We start from the raw sequence: 15,645 nt of genomic DNA, 5'->3' as shown, positions 1-15,645 counted from the left end.
TCCTCCTAGCCGGTTTTCGGTTTTTTTCCCTATCTCCTGTGAGGCCTTGGGAGACACTCCTCTGAAATAACTCCAGTGTGGATCTGGCACGCTACAGCATTTATACAGCAACTGATAAATTCCTCCTGTAATGTAGACGGGTGCTGCTGCCACGGCACACACGGTGGGTTGAGAGGTTTGCTTGTTCTCACATGGCAAAAATTCTTAAAAGTCAAGGCCACCGTGAAGAAACGCATCAGAGAACTGGAATCACAGTGTGGTTTATAGTTCCAGCATATTTTTATGTATTCAGACTCATGGGTCATTGGGACAAAGCTCTGAGGCACTGGGTGGGATTGTTGGGTTGCAAGAGTTGACACTCGATGATCCTCGGCCCCTTCCAGGTCAGGATATTCTGTGATTCTGGGTGATTATTACATCTCCTGCCCACCTTCAAAGGCACGCTCACTGTGGGAGCCGGTGTGTGCATATAGCATGCCCAGAACTCGATGTGCCCTGCAGCTCCATTAATGATATCACTGTTAAAAAGCAAACAATATGTACAAGGACAAAGTGGCCTTGCTGTACAAATAGGTGGCTGAACGCTGCGCCTTTGCCAGGCACTCTAAAGTTACTGTCTTCTGTTTAAAGCTTCTTCCATTTGGTTCGATATTTTTGTGTTTATTTTTATCTGTTCAGAGAAGCCTGGACCTGTTTTTTGGTTCAAAGGGACATGTTGGGGCTTTTTTTTTTTGGCATTTATTTAAGGCCTTGCAAGGCACAGGGTTAACAGTTTGTCAAAGGCAGGAGCTATGCTGAATACGTTCAGCATGATCTGTTCTGAAAGTACAAAATCAGTACGGAAACAAGAATCAGAGTCATCAAGGTTGGAAGAGACCTTTAAGATCATCAAGTCCAACTGTCCACCCAGTAGCCCCTAAACCATTAAATATCACTCGGTGCCAGATGCGGATGCCTCAAACACCTCCAGGTACGGTGACTCCACCACCCCCCTTGGGCAGCCCCTTCCAACGCCTGACCGCCCAACTATCCCGGGCAGGATGGTGCCAGGGGACGGAGGCGACTGACTGGTGCTGCCTGAATTTACGGTTTGGGTTTTTATATATATATATATATAAAAACAAAGCAGCGGTATCCAGCTGCCACCGCACCCTGCGGTTGCCCATGGGGCTGCCAGCTGAGCCCGGGAGCGGGCGGCGGGTGGGTCGGGGCTCACACCAACGGCGAGGGTCCGGCAGCACGGAGCACCTCTGGCCGTTCCCCGGGCCGGCGGCTGCCCGGGCAGCCCCCGAGCGCGGTCCCCGGCGCTGCCCGTCCGCCCGCCCGCGGGTGACGTGCGTGTCCCGGCCGGGCGGTCCCTGAGCCCGCCCCGCCCGCCGCGGGGAGCGCCGGACGCGCCGCTCCGGAGGCAGCGCCGTGCGGGGGGTGCGGCCCCGCCGTGCAGCCATGGAGCCGCTCCGCCGCCGCCTCCTCCTCCTCCTCAGCCTGGCTGTGCTGCTGCTGCTCCCGCTCCCGCCGAGGCTCGCGGTAAGCCTGGGCCCGCTGGGCCGGGGAAGGGCAGGGACAGCCGGGGCACGGGGAGGGCCGCAGGAAGGGTGTTTGGGGGGCTCCCGCCGGGGTTTGCGAAGGTTTGCCGGGGGTGCCCGCAGCTCGCCGGTGTCCGCAGAGCCAGCACACCTCCAGGTCCGCTGTCGCTAATGCCGTGTGTGCGCAGGCGGGGGGCTGCAGCCCCACAGCCTGACCCAGCACTACAGCCGCCTACCTGCGGCTGTACCCCGCCTGGCATGTAACCTGGACATGTACATCATAATCCTCGCAATATAAAAATACAGTTAATTTCCCACGAGGCAGTTGTAAAAAGTAGCACAGAGAAACTTTTGAAACAGTAGTACAAAGAAACTTTTGTAAACTGAAGCGATATAGATGGGTCGGGAACCAGTGATTCGTGCTAGAAGGTCGGCTCTGTCCCTTGATAAGTGAGAGGGTTTGGTTTTTTTTCTGGAAAAAACACCACACATTGTGTATGCATTGATAACCAAATACATGTGACTGGCTGTATATCCTCTATACTGTCATGGCATTTTGATCATTCTGTTTCCAGAGCAAATGCAGCAATGTGCCTTAATGTACCACAATGTGCTTGGTTGGGATCCAAAGCCACAGTTTTAAATTCAAAGGTGAAAGACAAAGTGCACGAGTCACTGCCCTACAAAACCTCTTAAGAAATAACCAGGTTGGTTACAAGGTATTGCAATATGTGGAGCAATAAAAGTGCATGGAATAGGGAAACTGGTGCAAAGCAGATGGAATGCTGAGCAGATTATTTTTACAGAGGTAATAATTTTAAACAGTGTACTTTACAGTGGGTGCTGTCTGCTCTCTGTGTGTACTGAGATGGATAGCTAACTTTAAAAATTCACTTCTGAAAGGTGTGCTTGTTAGCAGGTTCTCCAGATCAGGAGACAATGAAAAGGACATCTGGCATTCACTATTTCCACTATAGTCAAGGGTAGCACAAGAAAAGCCTTAGGTTATGTTGTTTGATGGATTGTTCATTGTTAGCTGAAAAAGCTGCTCTAATATATGGGGTTCTAGTTCAGGTTAAGCAAAGCTGAAGGCCTTGTTTTTCACCTGGGATATAATAGCTCCACTCCCCTTCTGTAGACGTAAAGTAAACACATTAGTAGTTAAGCTGGTGACATACCTAGTCTTGTTACTTCATTAGGAAACTGGAGAAAAATAAATTCAGGCTGTCAACAGAAATTACTTTACAATCTTTATTGTAGAGTGCTAATGTGTTTGTCTTAGACTGGACTGTTAGGCTGGACTGAGGTCTTTTCATGGTCCTCCCGGGTTTTGGTTTCAGATTTTGCAAGGAAAATACTGATTTGCAACTCACTGAGTTTTCAAAACAGTCCTGAATAAGAACATTGAGAAATATTTTTAAATACCTAAAATATTTTTAAATCAACAGATTATTACTAAATTTTATATAATTTTTACTTGCATAGTCATGAAACACTGGACTCATGCCCTGGTAGAATTCAGCCCATTTTTTTCTCTAGATTTCCCTCTTGTCTTGGTTTCCCTGTTCTGCCATCTCACCTCAAGATCAGTGACTGAGTTCTTCATTTCTGTTTCTTACCTTGGCTCTTGCCGTGGTCTTTAGGCTCTGCCAGCTGTAGATCCTCACCGTGACTTCCAAGTTGAATTTTATTCTGTACTTCAGTCACTTTGCAGAACTAGTTTTCATTTCTGTGAACTTAGTCCCAGTCATCTCATCTGTGAATAACCCATTTAACTGCTTATTTAAAACTATTCATGTCACTTGAATAGTAAACTCCCATGAGAAAGACTGGCATACAATTTCGGTGTTGAGGTAACTTGAAAACACGAGGTTGCCTAAAGATTTTGCAGATTGTTTTTTCTCTAAATTTCTTCTAAGAGTAGGGGTTCTTTGGCTGATAAATTGTACTCTTGGTTACCTAAAATCTCACCTCTAATAGTGTTTTTTTAGTTTGTATAAGTTCATACAAGGTCTTCCTTTCCTGACTGTTCTTTACAGACGAGAAAATGCTGTTTCTTGCTATTTGGGTGACACAGTTTATAGCTCTTCAAACTCTCCTCCAGTGGATGGGAGCACGTTAAAAAGGGTGAAATTTCAGAGCAATGAGAAATGCAGTAGAGCTGTCAGTAAATCACAAGTGCCATCAGTATTACACAGTAATGATTTACAGCTCTTTTTAGAGAAAAGGGAAAAATCCCTTGTTTTTATGAGCCCTGGGATGTTGCAAACTGTACTTGTTTCTCATTAAACGTGGAGTCAGTGCAACAGAAAACACAACCTCCCTGGGATTAAAGTGGGATTTGGAACGTGGGTCTGCCCCCTCCTGCAGCCGGTGGGAGGGTTTCAGTGCTGGGTTACACTGGATGGGCAGCGCCTGCCATGGAAAAACCCCGGCCTCAGCCAGGTGTTGTTTCTTCTGGTGTGTTCTTTATCTCAGCGAGAGGTGTTTGGCCAGGGAACTGATAAGTGTGGAAACCCATGTAAGACAGCAGAAAGTTTATAGAGGACATGTTCAAGCACTGAGTTAATTAATACATGTTTTGTTTGAGTTGCAGATCTCCTTGGTTGCTCGAAAAAGTAGTATAATAGGGTTTCGAGGTTTCTTTGGTGGGGGAGGGAAATGTAAATTTGTCTTGCATACCTAAATTATCATAGACAGCTCTGTCCTGGGGTATAAATTCATGTGTTTATGACTCTGCTGTCATTTGGGTTGTTGGTGTTCTTGTGGCTGTTGAAATACACTTGGGTTTTACACAGAGAATCAAATGTGAAAGCTCAGCGGGAAGTTCCTGGTGGAGAGACCACTCCAAGGTGAGTCCAGGCAGGGAACAGGTGGAGAGAACCTCCCAAACTGCTCAGTTTTTCCACTGCAGGATGAATGGGAGTATGAGTGAGCACTCACTGAACTGGGTTACAGTGTGATGAGACATAGCTGACAAAGACATGTTAGATTTCAGGTTAAGATTAAAAGATCTGTACATTTGATTTCACTTTCTAAAGAAGATAGAACATATTTTTTGTCAACTCTCTTTCATATCTTAACTTCATTATTAGTTATACTGGAAAACTCCCCCTAGTAGTTTACTGAATTTTACAAAGACTTTCTTCATGGCCTGGTTTTATCATGCACAGGGAGTTCTAGCCTGTAGCCTGGCAGTGTAATGAGATAGCTGTCAAAACCAGGGTAATGATTCATAGGCTGTCTGTGATGAATATGCCAAGTGCTTGCACTGTGTGTTAATGCCTAAAAATATTTTGCTTTGCTTATTGGTTTACCAGCTGTGGTTCCAGTAGCATAAATTATGATATAGGCCTTTTGTTATTGTGAGGAAAGTGTCTGGTGCTGTCAATGCTGAAGTTGGTTTAAATAGGTTTTGAGTAAAATGCGAATGTGTGGCTTGGTGTAGATGAGGCTAAGTATGGAATGAGGAATATAGGGATTTTTTTTTCCCTTGAGTGATAATTTGTATCTTGTCAGCATTTTGGTTTGGTAAGCCAGGCATTATCAAATAAATTAGAGGGCTGTTTTAGTTAGCAAGCCATCCAATCCTTTATCATCCATCAGCCCAACACGTTAATTTTAGTGCATATGTATTCCTACTTCAGACTCAGAAAGGAGAAAACTGTTTCCCTGCTAGGACATGATTTGTTTACTCGTGAGCACACAATTATTTCTATGAAATCAATAACAGTTCTTGAAATCAGCACACACTGTCACCCCCTGGGGTCACTAGGAAGTGTTTTCCTGTTCTTTATTCATACTTTAAGAACCTCTTGTGTTACCACTCCCACTGTAAAACATGTTTCTGGGTTGCAGAGCTGTAACCTCAAGGAACTCAGTGCCCTGGTTTTCTATCTGCTTTTTCTACTGACTTCAGTAGGATTCGTGCCTACATGGTGACCTTCAGAAATGGTGGTTTTAAGCAGATGAATTAATAGACAAAATTATTGCTGTGGGGATCTGTTTTCTTCTAAAACAATAAAACAAACAAAGGCATTGCTTTGGTAACCTTTAGAAAAATTTGAGCTGTTGGGGTGAAAGATTTTATCGCCTTTGACACTGAACTGCACCACACACACACCAGAACTTGTTCTACAGCTTTCACTGACCTTCACTTGGCAGCCGGGTCCTTCAGAATTGTTTTGAGTCATTTTGTTACTTGGCTTTCTAAAACATTTTATCTAAAGATATGGTAGATCTAGACTGAGATTCTTATGGGAGACTTAATTAGAATATATATTTTTTTTTATTAGATAGTATATCTGTATTCTAGCTTAAAAATGCTATTTTCTGCTTAGTCACAAATTTTAGGCTGTTGTGGATTGTTACCAGTCAGCTTTAAAACTTACGTCCAGTAAGAATCCAATGAAAGCTTGAAAATTTGTCTTTTTAATTCAATTATTAAAATTAATTAATTCAGTCCCCAAGTAATTTCAAAATATTGTAAATCCTAAACCTTATATTGTTGTTGATGTGGAGGATTGTTATAAGTATAGACTGTCAAGGCAGTAGAAGCTCTTACTGAATTCCAAAGAGGGTATGTGTTAAAATAGAAGTTGCAGTTTCAGATTAAATGAAAGAAGAACCAAACCAGGTTTTCCTTCTGTCTCATTTTCTTTGTTCACTAAAAATTAAGTTCTTTTTGCTTAATTGCTTCGTGTCCTGACATATTTTTCTTGGAGTCAGTTTTTGTATCTTCCCAGAAATAAAATTGAAATAAAAGTCTCAAGAATTTGCATTGCATCACAACTGTTGGGACCTCACCCTTGCAGGAAGGGAGGACAGGATCTGTGGTACCAGTTGTTAAAGTCCTGTCTCAGGACTGAGTGTCTTTTTGTGGTGGAGGAAGCTCTTTGATACTTCACAGAAAAATGAAAACAAGTGTGTCTTGTTAGTTTTTAGGTTTTTTAATATATTTTTGCAGCTTTTCATTGCAGTGCTAATCCCAGGCTTTAATTAATCCATTAATCAGTTAATTACAAAGCTTTGTGGTCAAAATAAAATGTATTCAGTATTTTCAACTTTGATACTTCAGTCTCTAGCCACTGATAAAAGTCATGAATAAAATAAAGTCTTTTTAATTTAGTCTGGATGAAACACAAGTAATTATTTAAATAATCTGTTCAATTTTATATCTATTGCTTGATGCAATTTGAAAGAATAAAACCTTGTTTCCATACTATTATACTAACTCCCCAGCCTCCTCCAAGTGACTACTGTAGATATTGAAAAAAATAAATGAGCAATATTGCATAGCAAAATCTACAGTCATTGGGTTTTTTTTAAATTTAGATCAAATGCTTCACCAGGGTCAATGTTCTACTGAGCTGGGTAATGTCAACTGCATGTCATGTGCTTTGAAAATGATGAGTGAATGGAAGATTTTTAATAATGGCACTTTCCTATATTTCATCTGTGTTCAAATACGAATTTAGAAGTAAGGGAAGAACTAATGAAATCTGCCCTATATTCAGTCTTTCCCCCAAAGGAGATGATATCTTCAGCACCCAGGGTTGCGGTGACCACATCAATGTGACTTTGATGGTTGAATAAAAGAAAGCCCTTCAGAAGCAGTGAAACTTCAACACAGACTTGGGAGGAGGTGAGGGAAGACATCAGAAAAGCTATGTGTTTTACGGGAAAACAATGAGTGCATGTGGCAGGATCTCCTTGTCAGAGGAGTCCCAGTTCCCCTGTGCTAGTTTCACTCCTTGGGCAGGGAGCAGAGCTGGGCCCAGAGTAGGTGGTTTCCTGCCTGGAGGGACCTAATGGCAATTCCAGGGTGCTGCTCCCCTGGTGCCTGGGAATGCCACAAGTCCTTCCCATCCCAGGGAAGTTCACACCTCCTGCTAACCAAGTCAGGCACCATGGGAAGGCAGCTGGAAGTGGTGCTTTTCCTCTCCCACACCAAGGGTCCTTCACTGAAGAGCTTAGAAAAAGCTGGTGTGAGTTCATGATCTTGATCATATCTGAGAACTTTCTGAGACCTATCTAAGCAACAGTCAGGTGTTCATTTGGTTTTCCACTGAAACTTGCATGAATGCTTCTTCAGTTTGTGGCTGGAGGGAAGTACAGAAATGTTTTCCAACTCTGAGTGCAGTGTGCAGAGGAACCTTTTGCATGTTTGTACTTTCTGTTCAGTCCCAAATCCTAGGAACCTCCTAAAATGCCAGTGATGTGGAAGACAACACTGGTTACTGATGTTTTGATCAGAATTTCAGAGCTCACATTTAATTCCTTATTTTCTATATCCTTGATGCCACAATAAATAGATATTCAAGTGTTAATTATGGAAGTGTTAAGCCTACAGTCTACAACAAGTACTATTCTATACATTGTGTATTCCTGATATGTGATACCTAACCATACTCTTGGTGGTTATTCTACAGGCAAAATTTTAGTGAAAATGTTACATGCATTTATTTCTTAATCAGAAAACAGGAAGAGAACATGGTTTATGAGAATATACTGATTCTGTAAGATAAGATAAAAGATAAGACTTGTACAGAGAATAAGGGGTAGAAAAACAATCTTAAGTTTGTATACACAGAAAATGTGGTGGATTTGCTGTATGTTGTATTTTATTTGCAACTTCAACAAAAACTTCAACACTTGTCATTACATTGTGGGTGTCAAATTCCCACCTGCAATTTAAAGAAACCTGAATAGTTTTAATTTCCTGTCTTTAACAGTTGTATTTTCTTGCTCAACTTACTGTGTTTCACTCTAGGTGCAGTTTCACTGTGTTCACTAAACTGAGCCCCACAACCAGATGGTTTTCAGCCCTGAAGGGTTGTAATAGTGGAGTGTGGGTGGTGTCTACCCTCTCTGGTTGCAGTGAATCTGGCTTGTTAAATGCTGATTTAAGGACTGGACTAATGATGATAAATCAACTACACCATCCTAAGATGTTTGGGGAACTTGTATACAAAAAGACCTAAAGGACAAAATTTTCATTAATTACTTTGATACAGTGGCTACAATAGTTTAACAAAAGTAATAATACAAATGACTGAGTTCTCATAACTTTAGAACAGAGCTCCTCTTTGCTCCTGCACCCAGTCAGGTTGTTAGGCTTAAAAGGTGCTGTGAGTTCAGTTCTGATCAGTCACATCTTGAGCTGCATTTTTATAGAGCAGCGTGAGAGGAACTGTTTTTATACACTATCCCTGTTTGAACAAACACTGCAAAGTTTCATTCCAGATGTAAATGTTTTAAGTGCAGATGGTTGGGCAGCCTGCATAATTTAACAATGTCAGGTAATGAATATTATATTTATGTGTTAAGATACTTCTCCTGTTTTTTCTGGCCTTCCAGCAATACTTTCTGACCTATGGTTTGTGTAGTGTTGACTTGTACTTTCATTTTTTTCTGCACTATGTGTTTTACCATTGTCTGCTCCAGCTGATTATTGCTGGAAAGAAGCATGGACAATATTTATAAGTGCAACCTGAGTATTGGCTAGTTAGTACTGTGTTATATTATCCTTTTAGCTCTGTGCTTTGCCTGAAAGTATAATGCTTTCATTGGACTGCACTAGTGTACAGCTGTTCAAAGAAAGCTATTAATTGTATTTTAATTTGCCAATTAAGTATTTTGCTTTGCAAGATGACCAGTAATTGGGTTTTACCATATAAGTCATTGAAGACATTATTAATTATGTAAAATTAATACATTTTCATTTTGTGTGGTAGGTTAAGAACTATATTTAACTGTGAAACTTTGAAACATGGCAGGTGTCACGCAGATGAGCAACGCAGATACAGCCTGCAAATGAAAAGTTATTTGAGTGAGAACCTGAGCCCTGGGAAATGGAAATGGGTCAGTCTTAGGATGTCTGGGATCATCTTTAGGGAGGAAAAGAAGAGCAGACATTTACATGCTTATTCTGCTTTTTGTTATGGAACACCTGGGACTTAGGCTCAGTTCCCACAATAACTGCATAGTTCTGAGTCCTCCATGTTTGTGTGATGTCCTTTTAATAAAATTCCTTGTTCTGCAGTGGCCAGGCTCAAAAGCTGCTTGGGCTAAAAGAAGGGATGTTCTAGCCCATGTACTGTCAGACAGACATGAATAAACTCTGTAGTAAATGACCATATTCATCGTATGGGTTTTTCTTTTCCAGAGCACCAGCTCAGTAACTGTGCCAGAGACACTGTTGTTTGTTTCAACCCTGGATGGAAGTTTGCACGCTGTCAGCAAGAGGACAGGAGCAATCAAGTGGACTTTAAAAGAAGGTGAGCAGGAGCTGTCCTGATGCCCTCTACTATAGCAAAAATAACAGTCAAATTAATTGGCAATTCCAACTGTTGTAGGATCTGATAAATACCTTATTTTCTTTTTAAAATTTTGCTCTTGTTCCAAAATTAAGCCACAGTGTTTCTAGAGTCATGTTTATGTTCATAATTTCACTTGTAGGTGTTTTCCAGGTTTATGTGAGTTAATTTTAGGTTTGTGGGGGTTTTGTTTGGGTTTTTTTGTTTGGTTTTTTTTTTCCCCCTGGGTATTTAAGCTGTAGTGGTATAATTGGTAGGTATCATGTTTTATGGGAATGAGTGCAATATAAACAAACATAGAACAGAATAGATGTGTCAGCTTGTGGAGCTGATGGCAAAGGGATTGCATGATTCTGTCTCTGGAATACCCTACACTGACTGGTGCAGTCCATATCATGCAAACCTTGGAGATTTTTCTATAACATGTTTAGGAACAGCACAGTTTTTTAAATAAAAGAACTGCATTTGTATAAAGGAATTTAACATTGTCAGGGACTGGAAGTGATTTTGTAGTTTTAGTTACTGAGCAGAGCTAGCTCTGACTTGATGAAAAAATTAGTATGTGATGAAAATTTTGTTTAGTGGGACTCTGATTATGTGTGGCAGAGGTGATGGTAGCACCTTCACTTCTGGAAATAAATTAGAGGATCAGATGGAAGGAGTCAGTGCCTGCATCATTGTGTCCTCTGTTTTTGAACCTGTCAGTTTAGTAGGTGAGCTGAAGTGGTGGGAAATGGATTGTGCATATCTGGTGTCTGCAGTACCAACTAGTTGTTCTTTTTTGTGAAGCCATTTGTAGTTGAAAGCAGATCTATCAGACAAGTTAACTTTTTAAATGAGCAAAGCTTTTGTAGCTCTTCTTAGAGTAGAAACGGCTAAGCCAAGTATTTTCTTGAAGGATCTTGGTTTTCTCCCATCTCCTGTTTAAATTTAGACCCCTCCTGAACAGCCTTGCCTAAAAGCAAGTTGTCATCTTCCTCATTTAGTGTTGCTGTAGGCTAAGAAAAACTTGCTGGTCTCTCTGTCATTCCACTGATACAAGCACACCCTGCCTAGTCCTATTCTAGAAAGGTATCACAACTGGCATTGCTTTGCAGCCACACTTAGTAAGTGGCAAGAGGTTTTTTTGAAGAACACACTTTGGTAACGAAAAGGATCTTGATCAGAGTGTGTTGCTCAAGGAACTTCCCTTGTTTAAAAAAAAAAAAATTGTTGCAAAACTCTTGTTGGTTTTGTAGAACTGCCAGACTGGATAATCTAGTTTTATGGGATTTCTTGTTTCCTCTCTGCTGCTAACTTCTGTATCTTATGTCCATGAGTTGTGCTCACTTGATTTTTGTAAAGCACTTACTGCTCTTTAGTTTATTTCTGTGCAATAGGGCAACACACAAGGGCCAATGAAAGAAAAATTAGTGTAGGTGCCGGTGTTCCAAGATGCCTCCTGAGTTAACTGAGTTAAGTGGACATGGAACAAAGGCCTGTACATGTAAATTGGTGAATTCATTTGTAATGGGAGGAGGTTTATTTATTTTTGCAAATCTGTATTTGTTGGCAGTCACCCTGTGGGAGGGAGGCCCAACAGACAAGACAGTGTTGGAAACAAATGAAAGCCCATTCAGCTTTCTGTGCTGAATCCCTGGAGAGACCTAATAGTGCAGAATTCATTATTAATATTAGTGTGTGAACATAGTAGTTGGGTACACTCTGTCTGTCAGCAACATGCTGGTGCTGTTACAGAGACTACCTGGCAGGAAGCTCCCTGCACTGCAGGCACTGCTCTTGCAGGTGCCATTTTACCCTGATTACAGCAGATGAACCAGGTGTTGTAGCTCAGGTGCTTCCAGAAGTTGTGGAGGTCACCTGGAGCACTGCAGTGGCACTCAGGAAGGGAACATTTTATTACTGCACTTGAGCAGCAAGGTATTTAACAAAGGGCAATTCAGGTACATTTTATTTCCATTAGGGGAAAAAAAACCCAAGGCTGTGTTCATTATCAGGCAGTGCTTAAACAAACATGAATATCTTGCCATGTGTGGCTTGTTTTAGTTTAACAGTGAAGCTTATCTTAGGTGTGTGGAGTAAATGAGCCAGTGATTATCACCACAACAACATGTTTGGGTTTCCTGCCTTCATGGAGTGCTTACAAGAAAGGCAGTCAGAATACTTGTGCTGCCTGTAAAGCAGGCAAAAAGTAGGTTAGTTAGGAATAGAACTTTCCACTCTCAGAAATGAGCTGTGTCCCTGCAGTTACATGTAATGACACTCTGAATTTACTTGTTGAGGGTGCTTAAAATCTTAATTTCCTGTTGGCTTTAATGGGTCCTGCTCTCTGGTAGCTCTCAGGATTTTTCAGTGAGCAGGTAGGTGATGCTGCTCGTTTCCTGGGCCTTGGAAAGCTGGCAAATGGTTGGAAAGTTTAGAGAAAAATCCACATTCCTCCTCCCCTGTCATTTCTGAGAGGAACCTCTGCTTATGCTGTGACCCCACACAAACAGCTGGTGTTGAGGGCACCTGTTGGAAAGGCTGTGGCTCAAATTTCACATCAGTGGCTGAATGAGGCTCTTGGTGCCAGGCCTGATCAATACAAGGAGCTGTCAGCCCTGAGTGACAGTGGGACAGGCTCCTGGAGGCCCCCACATTTTCTGCACTTGCCACTAGCAAGATACCTAATCAGCATCCTCAGTAAAGTTCCTTAGGATGAAAACTCTGTCCCAAAAGTGATGGAAATGAAACAACTTCTGTCATTTCCTACAGATGTCTTTGAAAGGTACAGAGGTGCAGCACTTTAGATTTGTATTTACTTGGAAGTGGACAGAGAAAGAGATGGTCATGAGAACCTGTTGGCAAAGCAGGATCTGGAGAAAGCCTTCCTCCTTGCTGTCAGACTTTATTTCACAGTTCTGATTTCAGTGTGAGCTTTTAGAGTGTGATTTTAAGACTGTGCTGTTCCCTCACATCTTTGTAAAACTCACCCTGTGCATCTGTGTTAACTCCAGAGTTTGGTTTATGGAACACAATATTGGATTTGAGATGCTAAGGATGCAGTGTTTCAAGCTGTGCTCTGGGCAGGCTGTTTCTCTGTTCTCTCTGTCCTGTTGTACTGTTCAAAGGGATTTTTTTTTTTTCATTCACCAACTCCTTGAAAGCTTTCCCTTAAGAACATTTAATATATGCAGATTTGGATCCTTATTTAGAGCCAGTAGAAATTTTGTTATGATCTTCAGTTCAATGTAGCGGTCAAAAAATGATGGCCCACAATCAATTCAAAAGGTTTTGATTTCCAACACCTCACTGATAACCTGTAGACTTTAGAGGGCTTTTATCATAAGACAAAGGTATAAAGATTGTATCTATTCATGGGATGCAATATACAGATTTTAAAGGGCAAATCTGAGGTCTGTAGGTCCTGCTTTAGTAACAGTGGTTTTTACCACGCAAGAAATAATGTCTTTGTGCATAGTTGTAAATTAGTAAGGACTATCAAAACAAAACAGTTGTAGAACAGTACTGTTTTCAGCAAATTCCAGAGCATAGTTTGTGTCTCTAGCCTCATTTGCTGTTCCTGTAGCAGCAGCAGATGAGGATGACCTGGGTTTAAATTGGCCCGTTAGCCCAAACATTGTGGTGGGGCCTCAGGGCAGGAAACCGTTTTTTCCAGCTCATTCCAGTGGGGCAGTGACTTACTCACTGTTTGCCTCCCACTTCTCCTTTTCAGTCTTTGGCTCTGAGGGCACATTACAGTGATGACAACAGGCAACTTTATCTTGTACATTAAAAATACTCAGAGTTTCGTCAAAGGGCAGATTTATCTTACAGTGTATTTGTGAAATATGGAGAAAAGTCAAATGCATTATATTTAGCATACGGGTACAGTTTCATAAGACTTTTTTCCATATATGTATGCAAAATGTGCGTCAGAACCATCTGAAACTCACAAATATATTCTAGCCATGATGCAACCAAAACTGGATTGGGACATCTGCCTGCTGCCAGGTCAAAAAGTTGATTCTGGGGAAGTGTAGTAGAGCCAAGTAATTTATCAAATTACTGGACACATATTATGTTAACAGGATTTTAATAATTGCTATACTTGTGAATAAACTCTTGGAGTTCTAGAATAAATGTTTATAATGGTCCTTTTAATTTTTTTTTCTTAACAAAGTTATTTTACAAATTGTTTTGCTAACAGAGGCTGTGTTACCAGTTCAGAAAGCTAAAGCTAGTGTGTGCTGAATTGTAGGTTTTTAATGTAGGAATCAGTAACATAATCTGTCTTAGTGGAGGCTGCAGGAAAAAAAAAATTGGAAACCCATGGAAATATCTATAGCAAACTCAGTGTTCTCTCCAGCACTGGAGATATTTACAGGATGGTGTCTTCCCTCCTAACTCACCCCCACCATGCTCAAGAGTTGTTCTGACAGCTGTTTTCTTAGTCTAGAAAGTGAAAAAAGCTTTCTGTGGGACCTTGCAAGATTTTGTTACATGGAATGGAAGCTTGAGAGAGAGGGAGATGGATTTTCAGTTTTATCACATTTTCTGTCCAGCTTTCATTCCACTCTAGAATAGTTGCTGCCTTGTTCAGTGGCTGTCAGCACTGCTGTTGGTGTTGGAACAGATCAGGCCTGTCAGAGGGACTTACCCAGTTACAGGGAGCTGCAGTCCAGGGAATTCCAAAAGCAGGGTGGTGTGGTTTTGTCCCAGCATGTCAGCACTGGAGTGGGGAGCAGCTGGAGGGGAGAGGAGGCCTCAGTGCTCTGACTTTTGCAAGAACTTTGTTTGACCCCTCGTGGAGCAAAATGTGACTTCAGTCACAAGAGGGCTCACTCTTTTACTGGTCTGTGTTCAAGTTTTCAGTATGAAAACTATTTTAAGACCTGACTACAATTAATTGAACTTAAGATTCTCTTTTTATCTCAGAGCAAGTTCTTATTTCAAAACAAACTTTGATATAGAGGTTGGAACAGGTCCCAAACCACATGAAAGTGAATGTGAAGAGTTTATTGTCTGTCTTCAAAGGATCTCTGCAGAGCCACAACCTGGGTTCACGACCATGAAAGTGTTAAGAAAATGAGAAAATTTACATCACCTCAGTAACTAAAAATGTAGAGAAATGGTTTTCCACAGCCTGTCTTTCCAGGTGGATGGTGCTAGTGACAGGAGAATTCCTTCCACTTTAGAAAACTAACCCCTCCATCCTTGTGAAGAGCTTCATGCATGGAAATGAATCAGAAATCCATAAATGCTTTCTAACAATTCATACACAACACTCCAGTGTGCAGGAAGCCTTCAGAATAATCAGCGTTCTGGTTCATGTGCCACTGAGTACTAAAAAAATTCCTGCTGCTTTGTCATAACCTCTTAATCTGCTCTGTCTACCACTTTTTAATCTTTGCTCATAAGTCAAGTTTCAGTTACTAAGAAATCAAGTAAAAGCAGGATTTTTTTCATTTCTGATGAAGTACATTATATTGAAGACATGGGACTAAAGAGAAGTTCTAGGACTTTCATGACAATGATGCTTCTGTACACAGTGAACAGTTTGGATTTGCCACAAGACTCATTCATGTCATCTGCTAGGCAGGAGTGCTTCAGAAAAACACTGCAAAGTATAGAGACATTCATGAGACTTCTGCCATTGTTTATTGAAGTGTAGGAGTCATTTTTTGATGACATTGGAAACTGCTTGAAGTGACATTTCCCCCACAGCTTTCAGAAATACAAGCTGAGGGATAAAAGCTCAATGCAAGTAATTATGCACATAGGTATGTGAATGTGTCCTTTCTCTGCTGTGGTACTGTGTG

General features: G+C 41.4%; 1 protein-coding gene across 2 annotated transcripts in view; it reads left to right on the top strand.

Annotated features, from left to right (window-relative positions):
• Positions 1 to 1,435: 1,435 nt before the first annotated feature.
• The window catches only part of ERN1 (endoplasmic reticulum to nucleus signaling 1), a 31,317-nt gene continuing 17,107 nt past the window's right edge, over positions 1,436 to 15,645 (top strand). For both annotated transcript variants that reach the window (XM_083874770.1, XM_083874769.1), the window contains exons 1-2: positions 1,436 to 1,527; positions 9,694 to 9,805. In XM_083874770.1, the coding sequence (XP_083730896.1) occupies positions 1,447 to 1,527; positions 9,694 to 9,805 (193 nt within the window). In that variant the 5' untranslated portion in view covers positions 1,436 to 1,446. The remainder of the gene's footprint in view (positions 1,528 to 9,693; positions 9,806 to 15,645) is intronic.

Source organism: Zosterops lateralis, assembly GCF_965231275.1.
Source record: "Zosterops lateralis genome assembly, chromosome: 18".
Taxonomy (NCBI): Eukaryota; Metazoa; Chordata; class Aves; order Passeriformes; family Zosteropidae; genus Zosterops; species Zosterops lateralis.
Note: the sequence above shows the minus strand (reverse complement) of the source record. Positions and strands in the feature narration are given on the sequence as shown.